General features: G+C 42.0%; 2 protein-coding genes across 10 annotated transcripts in view; one reads left to right on the top strand and one right to left on the bottom strand.

Annotated features, from left to right (window-relative positions):
- The window catches only part of PRSS35 (serine protease 35), a 176,220-nt gene extending 162,843 nt beyond the window's left edge, over window positions 1-13,377 (bottom strand). For all 8 annotated transcript variants that reach the window (XR_004692240.1, XR_009557322.1, XR_004692239.2 and 5 more), the window contains exon 1: window positions 13,149-13,377. The gene's annotated coding sequence lies outside the window, so the exon portion shown is untranslated. The remainder of the gene's footprint in view (window positions 1-13,148) is intronic.
- Window positions 1-15,384, top strand: part of ME1 (malic enzyme 1) — a 131,676-nt gene that overhangs the window by 114,258 nt on the left and 2,034 nt on the right. For both annotated transcript variants that reach the window (XM_035109508.2, XM_035109509.2), the window contains exons 10-13: window positions 5,393-5,498; window positions 7,006-7,148; window positions 9,388-9,561; window positions 14,342-14,440. In XM_035109508.2, coding sequence (XP_034965399.1) covers window positions 5,393-5,498; window positions 7,006-7,148; window positions 9,388-9,561; window positions 14,342-14,440 — 522 coding nt within the window. The remainder of the gene's footprint in view (window positions 1-5,392; window positions 5,499-7,005; window positions 7,149-9,387; window positions 9,562-14,341; window positions 14,441-15,384) is intronic.

The following is a 15,384-nucleotide window of genomic DNA, read 5'->3' as shown; positions in this document are numbered from 1 at the left end:
TCCTGAACCACGTGGAACAGGTTCTGGTCTGAGGCGAACACCCTCTTGAGGCTTTCGAACGCTGCTTGCGCCTCTGGTGTCCACCTGAACTTCTGCTTGCCTCTCAGGCAGTCAGTGATGGGGGCCGTAACGCGAGAGAAGTTCTTGATGAACTTCCTGTAGAAGTTGGCGAAGCCTAGTAGGCGTTGGGCATCTTTGCGAGTCCTGGGGCTGTGCCAGTCCAGGATGGCCTGCACCTTGTCCTTGTCCATCGCCAGCCCCTTGTCTGACAGCTTGTAGCCCAGGAAGTCCACCTCCTTGGTGTGAAACTTGCACTTCTCCAGCTTCACATACAGGTGGTTCTCCTTCAGGCGCTGCAACACCTCCCTGACATCTTTCACGTGCTGCACTGGGTCGTTGGAGTAAATAAGGATGTCATCCAGGAAGACCAAGCATTTCCTGAAGAGGAGGGACCCCAGGACGTGGTGCATGAAGGCCTGGAAGCATGCTGAGCCCCCTTGCAACCCGAAGGGCATCACCAGATATTCAAAGGAGCCCAGAGGCGTGAACATCGTGGTTTTCCATTCATCGCCTTCCCGGATCCTGATCAAGTTGTACGCCCCCCTCAGGTCTAGCTTGGTGAAAATCTTGCCCCTGCGTGCCGCTGTCAGGAGATCATCCACTCTGGGCATGGGGAAAGCCACTGGCTCTGTCACTGAATTCAGGCGTCTAAAATCCACCACAAGACGGCGCTGTTGCGTGTCTTTCTTGTCCACCCAGAAGACCGGGCTGCCCCCTGCTGCCTTGCTTTCTCTGATGAACCCCCGCTTGAGGTTCTTGTCGATGAAAGCGCGCAGATCTTCCAGTTCCTGGTCTGACATGGCGTACAGCTTGGCTGGGGGTATAGTTGCCCCTGGCACCAGGTTGATCTGGCAGTCAAAAGGCCTGTGTGGGGGTAGGTGGTCGGACTCCGCTTCGCTGAAGACCTCCTGCAGGTCCCAGTACGGCTTGGGTATCGCTTCACCCCCTTTGACGTGCATGGTGGCCACCGTGGCTATCGGAGGCCCCTCCCCTGGTTGGTGCTGCATGCAATGTTCCAGGCAAAAGTCCGATCCAAAAGTGATGCATCTCTGGTGCCAACTTATGGAGGGGTCATGGCGCGCCAGCCAGCTCATGCCCAAAACGATGGGGGGGTCTGAGATGGTGGTGACGTTGAATGCCAGTGTCTCTGAGTGCCTTCCAACCGTCATTCTCATGGGGGGGGTTGATGAGTGATGGCCCCTCCCAGCAGCTCTCTGCCGTCAATGGTTGCCACGTGCAGAGGAAAATCCAGCTGCAGAAGCTGGATCTGGTGCTCTTCTGCAAAGTTTCTCGAGAAGAAGTTCGCTGACGCCCCACTGTCAATTAGGGCGAGGACTGTCAGGGGATAGCCATTTGGAAGCGTGAGCGTCACTTCTAGAACCACTCCTGCTCTGGGAGGGGTGGGCTGGCTCTGCTCCTCTCTGTGCGGGTGGGTGGGCTGGGGCTGTTGTCTGCTGACTGTGCCTGGCTGCCGCCCCTTGTCTCCTGAAGTCAGGCTTTCCCGTTTCCCTGCTGTGGTGCTGCGTCAGTGGGGGAGGGCACAACCGTTCCCGCCTTTCCTTGCCACTCCCTGCGATGTGGGCAGTCTCTGACGAGATGCTGGGGGGAGTTGCAGAGAAAGCAATTCCCACCCCTTCCCTCCTTGCGTCTTGGCGCCGCTGGGGTTTGAAAAGCCCCCCCGCGCGCGCTATCAATCTGCATGGGTTCCTGGTCCTGACTGGCCCCAGGCGTGGCTTGAAAGGGCTGTTGGGGGAGTGGCTTCTCCTGCGACCGTGGGAACCAAGCCCACTTTGCGCGCGTTGCTTGCTTGTCGCTCCACCGGGATTCCTGTCTCACCCCCACCGCCAGAGCCGCTTTGCTCAGCTGATCCATATTACTGGGCTTTGGACCTCTCGAGAGCTCATCCTTCACCTCCTCATGCAACCCCAAGTAGAACGCCGCTTGCATTGGGGGGGACTCTAGTTCCCACCCCAATCTGTGCACCAGCATGGTGAATTTCGCCCAATACGCGCGAACTGTCATATTTCCTTGGCGTAAATTATGAAGTTCCTCTTTAGTCTGGTCCATATGACTATCGGACGAATACATCGTTTTCAAACCTTCTAGAAATAGTTTGACATTCTTCATGCAAGGATTCCTTGTTGCAATTAACGGTCTTAGCCACTCCCTGGCTGCCCCGGTAAGGTGCTCCACAATAAACGCTACCCTGTGCTCATCATCAGGGAACTCATCGTGGTGCAGCTCAAGAGCATACACAATCTCAGTCTCAAAGCCCTGAAATTCCCTCGGGTCTCCATTGAACTTGCTTACTAGGGTCCCGGCTCTCCTTCCTGGCAGCACTTGGACTTGGGGTGCCCCTCCCGCCTTGTTTTTCTCTGCATCCAGCTTGTTTTGGAGGTCTACCGCCACCGCCCTTAATTGCTGCTCTTTTTCCTGAAGCGCTCTCACCTGTTCCGCAAGTTGTAGCCGGTCGTCCTGGACCTTCTTAGTCTCCTCTTTAGCTGCCTTCAATTCCCCCTGCGCCTGCAGCGACAGCTGCTGCAGTTCTTGCTGGGCTTGCTCCGCGATCTGCCGCCATTTCTCCGCCTCTGACACGCTCATCCCGGCAACTCCAAAGTAGCCCAAAGCCATTAGGAGGTTGCTGTCACAGTGGCCGGAGTGGACTACTTCAGAGTAACGACGCTACGCAGCTCTGCATTTTATTCTTTTATTGGTGCTGCGTATTTACAGTGCTCAAGTCATTGCTATTTACACGGAGTGATGTGGTCAGTCGGTTTCAGAACCTCCTAATGGCTTTTGGCGCGTCTTTCTCCAACACAAAAGCTTTGGCAGACCCATCCTCTTTCCCCTCCTCTTTCTGCGTAATTCCGGAGTTGGGGGGATGGGTCTCCCGCCCTTATTCGCCCCTTCCTGTCCCACCTGGGACCCTGGCTCCTCTACCTTGCCTGAGCCTCGGACACGACTTCCTGCTTCCCCACTGGAATCGGAACTCTCTCTGCTTCCCCCTGTGCTCGGGGATTGGCTTGAACTTAGGAGGGGAGGGACTTCGCGATATCCCCTGTCCCTCACAGCAGTTTAACTAGAAAAAAGATCTTTTTCCATTTATGTTAACTGTGTTTTATGCTAGTTTTTTGTTTTTGTTTTTTAACTAATGTTTTATGTATTTTCTTAAAATCCCAGTGACACCTGCTGGAGTATTTAAAAACAGCACTGTACTTACCGGTAGTAGCCCAGTAATTTTGCCCTGAAATTGGCCTTCATGAGTATGTCAGAAGGTGACCGAGGGTATTGTGGAGGGGCTATGAATTTTCATTTTGGTCACAACGGGGGCCAGGTGCAAGTATCTCAGAATAGTTCTGTGGTAGCAATACTAAGAAAATGTTTATAACCATTTATTAATTGCATGAGTACCGTACATATTTATATGACCTGAAAACCCAGTAATTCATTCTCTAAAGAAAACTTTATAAGAGAAGAGGGGGATGAACAATAGCTATCCCCAAATAAATCAAGGGTGAGTTGAAAGATGCTGGCATAGTCTAGCATACAGCAACATATTTATTGCTAGCCATGTGACAGATCTATGCTATGTCTTGTGGTCACCCTGAACCATATACTGCTGATGATAATATATTGCCTTCCATTAAATAAATACCAAGACTTGTGGTTACCAACCAGGGAAGTGAAGAAGAAAGAGAACAAATGCAGTGAGGTAATTTGTACCAAAGCAGAAACCTGGAAACGTGTGTTTATAATATATTTTCTAAATGGAAAAATGTAGTTGTGTTATGACAGCTTTTAAAATCCTTGTTCTCTTTATTCATTCTGGACTTACAGGTCCCTGTTTATATATATATATATATTATTATACTTTTGCCTAATTTTGGGGGGTGGGTGGGGGTGGGGCAGGGAACCACAACACCAAACCACGTAATTTACCACAAAACGTCAAAATAGGCATTTGAAGTAGACTCCCTTCAGTTTTATTTACTTTTGCATATTCATTGGTTCTTCCGTTGGAATCATAATAGCTCTAGGGGGCTGCTTTTGTAACTTCCAGCCCCTTCAGATTCAGAAGTGAGCTGACATAGAGCTTTGCTGTGGTTACTTAGGAGGGCCAACACTTCTAGAGGCACAAAAAGCATGCCTTTTCCCACAATGCCATTTAAGGGCTCCTGTTCTTTGTAGTGTAAGTGATACTGGCTCTTCTTGAGTGCTGAATTCCAGTTCCTTCACACAGCTGCAGCCACTCCTGAAGCAGATTACAGGTTTGAGACCTGGAATGGTGCATATCACCCCTGCTAGCCAGCTCATGGTGAGAAATACCACTCTCATGTTTTTGAATTTCAGAAATCTAGCATACCTATTATCAGTTAAAAAGCATTCCTATTATGTACTCAGTTGACCATGTTCCTGTTCTACCATTTTATGCCACACTCACTAACAGCAGTGGACCTCAAAGAAATCTTAAATCCCACCTTCTGCTTGCTATCCCTCTCAGAAAAGAAAATTCTCTCCATAAACATCCTAGCTAGGCTGCTGATAGGCATTTTAAGACCACCTAGTTTTAGAGAGAAAATATTGGCTTTATTATATGCCCTTCTCTAAATTCCGTACAATTTCCTCTACTTGAAGCTTGGAAAGGAATAGACAAGCCTCTTGTGAGCTGTGTAATTAATTACCAAAGAAGTGCAAGCTGTTTCTAGTCCTTCATTCTGTATATTAATTGATTCAGGGGGCCAGGTGCCAACTTTACCAATCAGTGGAATACAAGAGGCAGTTTGCATTTTGCATTTGTCAGTAGTTTCTGTTGGGAGCAAATGGGGATACCCATTCACAACCATTGAAGAGAGTTTTGGTGCAAGATCGCTAAGCAAATAAGACATTAAAACAAATTAAGCTATTTCAGGGTAACGTTGCTCATGAATTTTGATCAGAAGGTTTGGGGTTTTTTTCTGAAAATGAGTGCAGCTACCTTCTCCCCAGTTCTAATGGGTTTTCACCAAATGGACTTTGGAAGGTTATCTCACACAAGTGTATGATAATGATTTTCCAGAAGTTGTATGAACACATCTCCCTCGAAAATCCTATCTATCGTTCCAAAGAGTTACAAAAATGCTTAGTAAAACCTACCTGCTTTTAATTGGAGGAATTGTAATATACTATCAGAGAATGGTTGGAGTAAGTTTTGGCACGTGGCCGGTATTAACTCGTAAGATGAGAGAAGATAGATGTGCTTTTGAGGACAAGTTGAGTCCTTTCATTGAGACAAAAAACACAGAATGTATGCAAATCTATATTTCTATTAAATTAATTCTCTTTTTAAACTTAGGGCCGTGCCTCACTAACAGCTGAGAAAGAACCGTTTGCCCATCAACATAAAGAGATGAAAAATCTAGAAGATATTGTTAACAGTTTAAGGCCAACTGCTCTTATAGGTAACACATCTCTATTTGTCCAACTTATACTACCTTTGCCTCTTTGTTTTATTGTTTGATATAGACGCTGTGAATATGCATGCAATGTATAAAAATAGGTTCTGAGTATGTATTATTCTTATTAATTGAAATTATATATCGTCCTTCATCCAAAGATCAAAGGACAGTCATCTAACCCCCAGCCCCCAAAAACCATCCTCAGGAAGTGATGTTAGCAGTTATAAAATAGCTTTGTTTTGTTTCCTGCAGAGGTTGAAACCAGGTGAAGTTATAGAACATTTTGAACTGTAGTGTAAGTAGTGGATAAGCGATGCATTACGTCAGGAAGATTTCATTGCTTTGGGTCAATGTATACTTTTTAATCCACTCCCTGGGTTATGTCCTTCTTCTCATTTGCTGTCTGAGGCATAATATAATCAGAATAGTGTGTAATTTATCCTTCCCCCATCTTTAAATTTTGTTCCAATAACTGCATTATGAATAAAAATGTGCACCTTTACTTGAATGTAGTTACATTGTTTCATAGTGAATGGAATTTAGAAGGGATTATTCTGTACCCTTTTTCTGTGAAATAAATTTAAGACCAATTATTCTGTACCCTATTCTGTACAGGATATTGTACAGAATAATCACTACTAAATTCAATTTACTAAAAAAGGGTATAAACAGTTACATTCAGGTAGCTGTGTATAATCAAAATGCAGTGTATAGCATTGAGTGTGAAACATGAAAAGAATTTATTTAAATACCATGTTTATCTGCTGTGTATCTGCTGTGTAGGAAGAAAGACTGATCAGATTTGAGATTGATTTTTCTATACGAATGATTAATTGTTAAAAAAAAAACCTCTCCTTGCATGACTGGGATTTCTTTAAAACAAGTCTCGGCAAATGCCATATATGGAGTCTTGCTAGACACCGCTTAGGAAGAAGACTTGTTATTGTTGGACCAGAAACAATTATTTTAATAAAAGTAGCCATAAAGCATAAGTGAAATTATGTTTTCTAATTTATTATACCCTCTGGCTAGAAAAGGTTGACATTCTTATGATTAACTGTCTAGAAGCAAAATTGACATAAACTCTGCAAAATGCAGATCAAGTGCCAGTACTTTTTGTTTAGACCAATTAGCCTATAAAAATTATGGGAGACAGACTTTGAACCATACTTTCTTTGAGAGAACTAAGATATCAGAAGAAAAACAAACAGACAGACAGGAAGATTATATGTTTAAACTGACTCAAGACTCAAGCATCTATCTGTTCATACAGCTTAATGCAACTCAATTGAATATGTGTCAAAATTACAACTACTTAAGATCCTGAAGTGTCTCATTCTGAGCTGGTCCCCTTGAAATATCTCAAGCACCAGCTTCATTGAAATGAAATGTACCACAGTGGCACATTTCCTTTGCATATGAGTGCAACAGGACAAGTTCTGGTGGATTGTGCCCTTTGTCTATGAATCAAAACAGTTACTTCATCCAAATTTCCCATTGTCTTCCTCAGGAGTTGCTGCCATTGGTGGTGCATTTACAAAAAAGATTATCCAGGATATGGCTTCCTTCAACGAGAGGCCAATTATTTTTGCTCTCAGTAACCCAACTAGCAAAGCAGAATGCTCTGCTGAGGACTGCTACACTCTAACTGAAGTAAGGAAAGAACCTTGATTGATATTGAATTGGTTGTACTTAATGAATGTTATTTCAGCAGCAAGGTAGAATAATTAGATTGTTAAAAATGAAAGTTTCTAACCCCTCATGCTTTGCAGGCAATATTTAAAAAAACAAAACTTGTTTGTTTGTACTCATGACACCTCACTTCAAACCTCACGCAGGAGCTCCAAAGGGAAATGGAATGGCTAAGCTTTTTTGGTCAGCCTTCTGGAGGCCACATGCCAACAGCTTGTGTGCCTACTCCACACTTTATACCAGGTGTGGTATGACCCCACACACTCTTGCATGTACACATAGACACATAAACATGAGACACATACCCTGCCACAGGTACACAGAGAGAGGGCTTAGAGAGAAGACATGGCTGAAGGCCTTTTTGCTATTACATCTCTAAATTGGCAGAGCTGTGTGGGACCAAGGAGCTTTCAATCCATTGGATCCAAAGCTGCCATTGCTCCAAGCTGCCATTGCCCCACCCATAAAAGATCTCATTTTGGGGGTTACATCTTGCTACTGCTTCTGCTGCTGGCTTTTTTTGACCTGGTTCCAGATGGAGCCTCCACTGTAGCAGAGCTCCCCCAAACTGGTGGCATTTCTTCTTGTTAGAGGAGAGGCACAAACCCATCACCCTGATCCTCTCCAGCCATCAACCTAGGGATGTTGGAGGAGCAGGATTGGTCTCTAAGCCATATATGTAACTTGTCTTTCAACTGGTCCATTGACTTGGGAGGGCGTAGCTGGAATGAAATGATGTATAATCTAAATACTGCTGCATATGAATTGCAGTCTTTATACTTTCTCTTTGGGTCAAGTACTTTCCCCTTGGAATTTCTCTACTGATGCAGGACAAATTTATAATTCTATAAATAGAAAACAAATATTAAGTATGTCCTATTTGCCTACCGAAATGTATACATTAGAGTGAATGCAGGAATGAAACAGGAATGCAAATATTTTTAAAAATATGGTTACAATGGGCAGCTCCACCTGGTAACCAGAGCTAAAAATATACCGAAGTACCTAATCTTCCAGCAAAATGTATAAAGCACGCCATTATAAATCTACATGACACCAAGCTAAATGATATTCTTTTGAATAACTATATAGTGTTCTTGTTTGTTTCATGCATATTTGCAGTTCTGTAAGTTAAACAAGGATCCTTCTGTTTAAAAGTTAAATTTAATCATGAGGGCTGCAATCCTATACCTGTTTACCTGGGAGCAAGCCCAACTGATCTGAAAGGGAGTTATGTCTGAGTAGACATGCATAGAATTGCATTGTGAATCCTTTTAAGAAGGATGACAAGTAAGCATTTACAGACCTTATCTTCCAATGCTGGCAGTTTTATGCATACTGGACCAACTATTTTACTTGTTTCACTCAAACCTCAGCAGATAGCAAGTTAGCCAAGTAGGGCTGTTGGATTTGTATTTCTTTCATGGCACTTTTTACCTTAGCAGATAGAAGCTGTGGCCACAAACTGCATTAGAGATTATGATGGCATCACTGTGAACTATTATGGTTCTTCCTAGAAGAAGAGGGGTAATTTATACACACACACACCCCATTTATGCATGTTCAATATGTGAGCGACTTGCACACACATTCATCATGTCAAACCCAGAAGCAACCCAGAAACATCACAAAAACGGGCAGAACGGGTGGGGCGGGAACAGGATATTTGCAGACTTTTTCAATTGTGTTTCAAATATACACAATTACAATTAAATGTGTGGTGCCTTGGAACATAACCCCCACATAAATGGGGGGTTGCCTTTATATATATCTCACATAGTCATAATGTGAGTCTCAGTTTTGCTTACTTGCATTTATGTGGATAGCTGAAACTAGTTCTGAAGATACTAAATTCCAATTCTTCCTAACTGAAAAATAAAGTAATAGATATCATATGAAATAGACATAATTCCATTTTGTTATCATATGTCTCAGCAAGATATCAGACGCAAAGAGACATTATGATACAAAAGTCTACTGGGTTTAGATTGGTTTGGAACTTGCCTTGATGCTGACAATGCACAGGCTGGAGAGAGACTTATTTAACAGTACATTGTCAGATTTGCAAAATGCTTGTTTTGTGACTTTTGTGTAAGTTTCGGGTATACTGTAGTTACTTTATGGAAACATTGATTTCTAGATATAGATGCAGGTTCTGATTTTCCTCCATCCAATAACATTTGCAAAACATTTGTTTTAGGGGCGTGGCATTTTTGCAAGTGGAAGCCCTTTCGATCGTGTCACTCTTCCAGATGGACGCACATTTGTTCCTGGACAGGGTAACAATGCTTATGTGTTTCCAGGAGTTGCCCTTGGAGTTGTTGCCTGTGGAATAAGACATATAAGTGAAGAAATTTTCCTCACAACTGCAGAGGTACTGACTGTTGTATACCTGATAATGTCTGCCCAGAAAAGGACATGTATGGCACATCAGTTTATGACAGCATGTTGTTATAGGGTCTTCAGACTGGTAGTTTGGGGTGAGGGACCTCAGTCTGAGGACTGAATGTGCCCCCCCCCATCCTGACTCTCAGAATCTGGCCCACAGAACTCTCTCCAGACCACACCATCTTCCCTGGCCACACACGCCTGAATACTATCTGAAACACTGAAACTGATACTTTCTGTGTAATGGTTGCAGTGTAAGGTAATGAGACAGGAATTCATTAGAAATCTGATGGATTAAACCAGCGCTGAAACAAAAGCAGTACTTCTCCTATTACATAGACTGAATGTGTATTGAGGAACACATGCCTATGGTTAATATTAACCTGATATAACCCTCACCTAGACATTATTCTGTCATAGAATTGTTGATATCCTGATTGAAGTATGCATTATAGAGACTGGCAATTAATTTTTAAAAAGAATTCTATTTAAGAAGCTGGTTGGAGAAGAAGTAAAAGTGAGGGACTGTTTCTGAACACTCTGATATATACTGTCAACATATTTGCTTGTTAATAATTCTACTTCTGTTTGAATTTACAGCATTTGACAATAGCTTAGCCTTTTAAAAATAAGATCAGCAACAAAAGTTAAGATAAGCATATTAACCTATTTCAAAGAAACTTCTTATAAAGAGAACCTGAACTTTTTCTTCCCAGAACTGGGCATTGATTTCTTCTCTTTAAGGGAGACCGGAGGCAAGGAATCATATTCAGTGCTACTACAGACAGAGGGCATACACTAAACAATGTAAAATTTTCCCAAACACCATTAAATACCAAAGCCTCCGAGTCCTAATTTTGGGTGATTCTCTTACATTGTTTTGAGGGAGGAAAGAGTACTGTTGAACCTGTTATTTATTTCAGAATGTAAAATCATGAAGAACTGTGAATTCAGAGAATTGACAGCATTTGCTCTTGCAAGTAATTTGTTGCTGTTCTCTCCCTCCCCCTTCTCTCTCTCTCTCTCTCTCTCTCTCTCTCTCTCTCTCTCTCTCTCTCTCTCTCTCTCTTTTAAGAATGGCAAGATTTCCTCAGATTTCCTCCATCAAGGTGTTTTTCCCTAGGGAACCATTTGGACCTTTCATGTGCAAAAATCAGTAATAAGCCCAGACTCTCTCCACTAGCTTTGACCAGCCAAGATGGGCAGTGATCCTTCACATAGGAGGTGACTGAGGATAAGTTGGTTAATTTTATCCTCATGGCTAAAACCTTTCCCTGTAATTTCAGTTGGATATGGCAAGTCTTAATTCTCTGCCCTAAACTGCCATGTCTATTTTAAAAGACATGGCTTCTTAAACTTTCTAGAATGGGCTCATATGTATAGTTTGTAATGTGCTTTGGAAACTTTTTAAATTAAAGGTGGAGCATGCAAAGCCTCTCAAATGTCAAAATTGAGAGGAAGTCAGCAAAAAACGGTTTCTTTTACAGACTGTTTTAGCAGGGCTGGAAAGTAATAGAAAAGATAGAGATACTTTAAAATAACTTCTTCAGGCAGACATCTGTTGATGGTGACACTGAGTGCAGAATTTGCCATTTAGGTCTTTAGTTAAATGTTAAGGTTATGCACTTAACTGTGAGCGAGCCCCATTAAAAGTGGGATTTATTTCAAAGTAGGCATGCTTAAGATTACAGTGTACACATATCTCTGCCCTGTACACACTCTCCTAATGACTCAAAGTCTGATTCATAGTCATATTGCAGCTACAAGAGCACTTACGTCTGGTCTCAATTATGCTCTGTAAATTTTAGTATCTGAAGAAGTGTGGATGCACACGAAAGCTCATATCAATGACAAACTTAGTTGGCCTCTAAGGAAGGAATTTTTAAATTTTATTCCCAGCTATGTGTACAGACAACATGGATAGTAGCTGCCACGTTAGATGACGTTGTGCAAAGGTGTGTACAACTGCAAACTGCTCCATACAAAAGTGCACAATGAAAAACAACAACTCGTGCTTTTACAAAGGCTACATGTGTACACAGCCTATGGATCTCTTAATCTGTCACCTGTCCATTTAAAACTGATTTAAAAACAAAAACAGTTTAGTCATTGTAAAAACAGCAAGTCCTGTTTTCTAAATCTACGGCCCTGTAGACTATAATGCCATACAGTAATTGTGGGTATTATCTCATCATAGTGAAATTAATAGCACAATAAATTATCATGTTTATAATTTCAAGTCTAGTTGCACTGACCATGATGTTGTCCTACCATTAAATGTATATTTGGTGGGCACAGTAAGAAGAGTGTTATCTTTCAAGATTTGTCCTCATCTTTAAAAGTATGGTTGAAACACTGGCCAGGAGCCAGATCCATAAAAATCAGGGAATCTACCAATGAAAGGGGTGTGTGTGTGAACAGAAATTCCACTTGCCTAGCACCATCTTTCATGAATTCATGTAGCAATTTACTGCCTGCCTCTAACCACCTCCTTCTTTTTAATATGATTATAAAGGAAAGTAAGAAAAATATTTTTCCAGTTCAGAAATTCTTATTATTCAACCCTGCCACAAAGCAGGAATCATCCTTATGTTGGCTTTTCATTAGATGGTAATGGATGTTGCCACCTTTTTTATGCCTAAATGTATGTAACTTGCCTGTAAGGGGCAAGAAATCCCAGGAAAAAGCAATCCTACTGATTTGCCACAGGAAAAACAAAAAAGGTTTATGTCTCCTTTTATTTTAGCTCCCCCTTGTGGATTCATAAATAATAAATTATTATACTATAATAATGATTGCCAGTAGAGCTTATTTCACTATTTCCTGGGGGGGGGGGGGGGGAGAGACACACAATCTTTCTTGCCTATTAAGCCTGCCTTGTAAATTATCCCACAATAATAGCCTGGGGCGTGTCCCACAGAGAAGAGACAGAAAGCCCTGTCTTTTCTGCATCAACCTGTTAAATTTCTAGGTTTGGGTGCAGAGGAGAAACAGAGGGCTCTGCCTTGTGCATCTGCATGTAATTTCTTGCTGTCCATGGCTGCCAGGCTACAAGTCTGTGTTAAGAGGTGGTGGGAAGTACAACTTTCATAGTACTAGGCAATTCTTTCTCAAAGTAAAAATTCTGCTGCTTGTTTGGATATTGATGCATTATGTCCTGATATAACTTTGCTTTTCCAGCAAAGTGATTTCTGCTCTTTCTTTTGCTCAGTTAGTTACTTGTACTAACTTCTCTGGTTCATAGCTGCCAAGTTCTCCCTTTTTAAAAGGGAAATTCCATTATGCTGAATAGGCTTCCTCGCGAGAAAAGGGAAAACTTGGCAGCTATGCTCTGGTTTGTTAGAATTTTATTCTGTTTTAGCTTTTTAAGTGTTAACAATGATACCTGATTATTTTTGTACTCTGTAATGTCTTGTTCCTGCTTTTCAATTAAGTCTGTGAGTGTGTAATCTCAAAAGTATCCCTGAAAGAAAAACAACACTGAAGGAAAATCAGGATCATAGAACCATCCATTATAGGATAATCAACCAAATCTGAGAATAAAACTGTATATTTTAAACTCTCAACACTAACCGCCTCATAGTTTGTGAAGCTTTCTTGCAGATCATCTCTTGCCAGTCAATTCTTGGCATCTTTTGTAGAGTCCTACATCGTGTGTAGGATGTACACGAAAAGGCAAGGTGGCTCCTCCAGTTCCTTGGGAATTACTTAGATGTGGATTAGAAGTAAAATAGGGGAGATCGCCTCCCTTTTATAACCTTATTTAACTGGTGGGGTCAAGCACTCTGTCAAGCAGATTCCAGTCACTGTCTACATATTTGTTGTTGTGGTTAATGATTTCCCACAGTACTTTCTGTGTCCAAAGTGCTTTGCTATTTCTGTCTTCTTAGCTCAGTGTCCTATCTAAATAAATAACCATGACAGAAAAGTACGGTATAATCCCTCTTCCACCCATGCTGCATACATTGCCCCTCCACTCATGAGGATTTCTTTCTATATGTCTCAAGCTTAATCTCTTTTAACTCTCTAATAGATTTTCAAATGTAGGTTCTCAGGATGCATGCAGCATGATTACTGAGAATCACTTTGTATGCTCTGGAAAATTGCTATATAAATGCTGAGTGAAACTGTCTTTTTAACACCCCCACCCCCATGCCTAGGACTAATCATTTACTAGGTCCATCCTTTTCCCTGTGTGCCCTATCAGAGACCTTTCTAAAAGAGGAGTGCTCATGAGGGCTTTCTGAGTGATGAACATGGTTCGACTTATCCTATGCTCCCATTTAATTACTGAAGCAGGACTTGAGAAGTCCAGAAGTTTATTTCTGTGAACATGTTCATATGGAAATTGAAAAAAGCTGCCCATAGTGCAGATTTGAGGGGGTGCTGGATAAAGCGCCCTCTGTATGGACCGTAGGGCTTGCTTAGTGGCTTCAGCAGTAGCAGTGTGCCAAGCAGTGTAGAGTGGCTGGATCTTGTTGCCATTAAAATTTCCCAGTGCCCTGGAGCAATGCTGTCAGAGGCATTGTGGGAAATTAAAATGGTGGCTTAGAGAACAGGGCTGTAAAAAACGAAGAGCGGGGACAACTGCTTAGGGTCCTGGAACTTGCCTGAGGATGTGGCTGCTGATGCTGGCCATAGAAAAATGGTTTTCTACTGTCATAGAAAAATGGTTGCATACATTCAATTTCTAGGCAGTGGGTTTTCAGATAAAGATACCTGTATAATGAGAGCCTAAAAGAACATGTCTTATGTTTTGTTCCTAGGTCATATGTCAACAGGTCTCAAAGAAACACTTAGAGGAGGGCCGTTTGTATCCGCCTTTAGTTTCAATTCAAGATGTCTCTCTGAAAATTGCTGTGAAAGTAAGTACATTTTGCATTTCCTAATTAAGAATAGACTTAATATGTTTTGTCAAAGACTGAAGGTGGGATTTCATTATTGCATTTATATTTTCATCTTCCTCCAAGGATCTCAAGACAGGAATCAGTTTTCTCTCTTCCTTCCCCCTTTATCCTCAGAACAGCCCTATGAATTAGGTTGAGAGGAAGTGACTGGCATACAGTCATTTGGTGAGCTCCATGGCTGATTGGCAAGTTGAACTCAAGCCATCCTAGGCCAATATTCCACTACAGTGCATGGCATGTAGGATTTCCCTGATGGGGTGAATAGCAGTTGCAGGGGTTTGGAAAAATGTCACTGGAGGAAAGGTTAACCAGTCCAAATTCACGAAAATGTAAAGGGACAAGAGACCATGGCTGAATCTCTAGTTTGGTCCTTGTTTAGTTGTGTCCTTGATCTTTCACCCTCTGGGCCCCATTTCCTTTTTATCTCCCAGGAGGTTGGCTTATTTTTATTGCTGAGCTGGATATAGATAATCTTTCATGTAAAGATCAGTCTTTGTTGTCAGTAAGCTTCTAATCATGAACTCATTCCCTCAGGCTTATATAGTAATTGATTCCAACTGCATGTAGAAAGAGTTGTCATATTTCATTTCTCTTCAAGTTTATAATACAAATATTTTATAGATGTTAAAACACATTTATGCAAGTTTCTCTGCGTAAATTCTCCAGCATTCTTTGTTTGGCAAAACCATTTGTGAACAGCTCTAGAAAATTTGTTTCGTTATAGGAATATTAATTTTGTTTAAGTTAGAAACAATAGTCAGTATAATTGATGGGTTTGTTTTACAGGTAGGTAGCCGTGTTGGTCCGAGTCGAAGCAAAATAAAAAAATTCCTTCAGTAGCACCTTAAAGACCAAGTGTGCATGCACACGAAAGCTCATACCAAAATAAAAACTTAGTTGGT

This window comes from Zootoca vivipara, chromosome 3, assembly GCF_963506605.1.
Source record: "Zootoca vivipara chromosome 3, rZooViv1.1, whole genome shotgun sequence".
Lineage (NCBI taxonomy): Eukaryota > Metazoa > Chordata > Lepidosauria > Squamata > Lacertidae > Zootoca > Zootoca vivipara.
The sequence above is the reverse complement of the archived record's forward strand: the minus strand, read 5'-3'. Positions and strand labels throughout refer to the sequence as shown.